Source organism: Volvox carteri (assembly GCF_000143455.1).
Source record: "Volvox carteri f. nagariensis unplaced genomic scaffold VOLCAscaffold_128, whole genome shotgun sequence".
In the NCBI taxonomy this organism is placed as follows: Eukaryota; Viridiplantae; Chlorophyta; class Chlorophyceae; order Chlamydomonadales; family Volvocaceae; genus Volvox; species Volvox carteri.
Window position 1 is genome coordinate 17,999 of NW_003307671.1, and position 2,494 is coordinate 20,492.

Consider the following 2,494-nt stretch of genomic DNA (forward strand, 5'->3'; position numbering starts at 1 on the left):
CCAGACGTATACACACGCCCGAGCCCCTCCTCCCTCGCTCTTCCCCCCCTCTTCCCCCTCCCTCTCCACAAGACCTGCCTGGAAACTCCTAGGCCCGCCCCCTCCCCATCTCCCCACATACACCCCTAACCCGTACTCCGGGGACCCTCCCCACCCCATCCCACAGACATACACACACACCCGTCTCACTTACCCCAGCGACGCCCACGCGTTCCTCAGCGCATCGCCGTCCTCCGCCCCCGCCCCATCATCCAGCACCGCCGCCGCACACACCGCCCGGACCATCTTGACCAGCAGCGCCGGCTTCCAACCCGTGGGCCCCACTCCGCCCCGCACCCCCCCGCCACCACCACCGCCAACGACAACAGCACCGGACTCCCCCGGCCGGCCGCTGCGACCGCCCAGTAGCTTACACAGCATCTCCACTACCACCTCAAAACACATGGGGGGGGAGGTGCCGGGGACTCGGCGGCCGTACCGGGCGGCCAGGATACGAGCTAGGCGGAGGAGAGAGGCCTGCGGGGGAGGGCGGGAAGAGAGAAAAGTCGCATCTGACAGATAAGCTTCGGCAATTAGATCGTCAGTTTTGCCGAAATAGGCTTTAGTCATCCTCCAGTTATCATTAGCACTATACTCGCTTTTCAATTCTTCAGGAGTTACAAAATAACGATTGCGGAAATCCTTTGGCAAATTTGCTACTACCAGCATAAGCTGGTTTTTATGCCATGACCGATAGCAGGCAGGCTAGCAGAACATACAGATTGGCAGAGAGGGGGGACTGGGGGCGGGGGGAGATCGGTTGAAAAGGGGAGTGAAAGGGGGAGAAGATGGAGTCGGGAGAAAAGAAAATGGGAACCACACATGTATGCATGTATGTATGCATGTATGTATGTATGTATGTATGTATGTATGTATGTATGTATGTATGTATGTATGTATGTATGTATGTATGTATGTACGTACCTGCTCAAGTATGGTGTCACCTTCGCCCATCCCCAACGACGAAGCCGCCGTCTTAATGGCCTCCACAAGTGCACCCGGTCTCGACACCTCAACCACCTCGTACGACCGAAGGTTGATCTCCACACTCACGCGCTCAGATAAGGCCCGCAGGTACTGCATCCAGTCCCGTTGTACGAGTTTTTGGGATGTCGCCGTCAAAGCGGTATGTTGGCTGGTGGACGGGGCGGAGCCGCCGCCGTTGGGGCCCCCGCCCCCGTCGGCAAAGCTGACGAGGCTGCGGCCCGTGTTGGCGGCGGTGGGTCCTAGGCCGCCCCCCCGTCCCCCGCCGCCGGTGGTGTGGGTTTCGAACGTCCGGTCCGCGGTGTTTGCCTCGGGCGGCATGGCGCTCAGGAGGGCCCGGGTGTTGGTGATGGCCAGTCTGGAAGGCGGGGATAATGGTGTGGGGGGGGAGCTAAGTGTGTCTGGGTTCTGGGGGGGAATACATGCAGAAAGCGAGGATACAACTGCCAACGTCCAAGCGGGGGGAGGGGAAAGCTGGCTCGGGTATGTGGGGGAGGAGGGGGAGAAGGCAGGAGTTAATGTGAGGCGGTGGATATCTGACGGTGGTGTGGCGGTTGCCGAAGGACTAAAAACCTCCTATGCACTTTTATAACGTTCTAGACCCATTAAGTGAAACGCTCCGAAACGCAATACGGAATACGCATGAGGTCACACCCTCCGCCTCTCCTTGTTTTTGTGCGCGGAGCCCCGGCCCTCCTCCTCTTACTTGATTTCCGCCTTCACCGCCTGACTGTTCGCCACATCCTTGAGCCGCTTGAGGGCGTCGAAGAGGTCCATGAGGTTGTTGAACAGGTCTGAAGGGGTTGTGGGGGTAGAGGGGGGAGGGAAGAGGCGCAATTCGGGGGCCGATAACCCACCACCACCATGAGATACACCCCCGAGCACTGTCTGCCCACCCGAGCACCACCACCATCGCTGTTAGTTATGATCATTTGGGCCCACCTTGAAGGGGCGACCACCACCTTCCCCATCTCCATGTCTTTCACTCCTTCCCCCCCCACCCTCCCACCCCTCACTTACCCTCCAGCAGCACAATGGGTGTTGTATGCAGTTTGGGCAGGTGGCTGTGCCAGTGGTGCTCAAAGTAGTCCTTCAGTGCGGGGAACACCGAGGTCACCAGGAAGAAGGTGGCGCTGTCCGCGTTGGCCAGGGCGTCGGAGGGGTCGGCCAGAGCGCGTTTCACCTCCTCAAGGACAGCCTGAGGAGCAGGAGCAGGGAACAGGGGGAGAAGGGGGAGGGAGGGAGATGGGCATGAATAGAGATTTAAAGGTGGTGATGCGATGTTGTTCCATGCGCTGTTGTCGGGTCATTCATCGGTCCCTCCACCATAACCATAACAAGACACAAGACGCACCCATACGCACATCCCCTCCCCCCCCCTTCTCCCCCTGTTCCCTGCTCCTGCTCCTCAGGCTGTCCTTGAGGCGGTGAAACGCGCTCTGGCCGACCCCTCCGACGCCCTGGCCAACGC

General features: G+C 59.8%; 1 protein-coding gene across 1 annotated transcript in view; it reads right to left on the bottom strand.

Moving 5' to 3' along the window:
- Positions 1-2,494, bottom strand: part of VOLCADRAFT_121781 (uncharacterized protein) — a gene marked incomplete at both ends in the record, with an annotated part of 29,432 nt that overhangs the window by 10,535 nt on the left and 16,403 nt on the right. The window contains 4 exons of the mRNA XM_002959141.1: positions 194-516; positions 964-1,381; positions 1,730-1,817; positions 2,044-2,221. Coding sequence (XP_002959187.1) covers positions 194-516; positions 964-1,381; positions 1,730-1,817; positions 2,044-2,221 — 1,007 coding nt within the window. The remainder of the gene's footprint in view (positions 1-193; positions 517-963; positions 1,382-1,729; positions 1,818-2,043; positions 2,222-2,494) is intronic.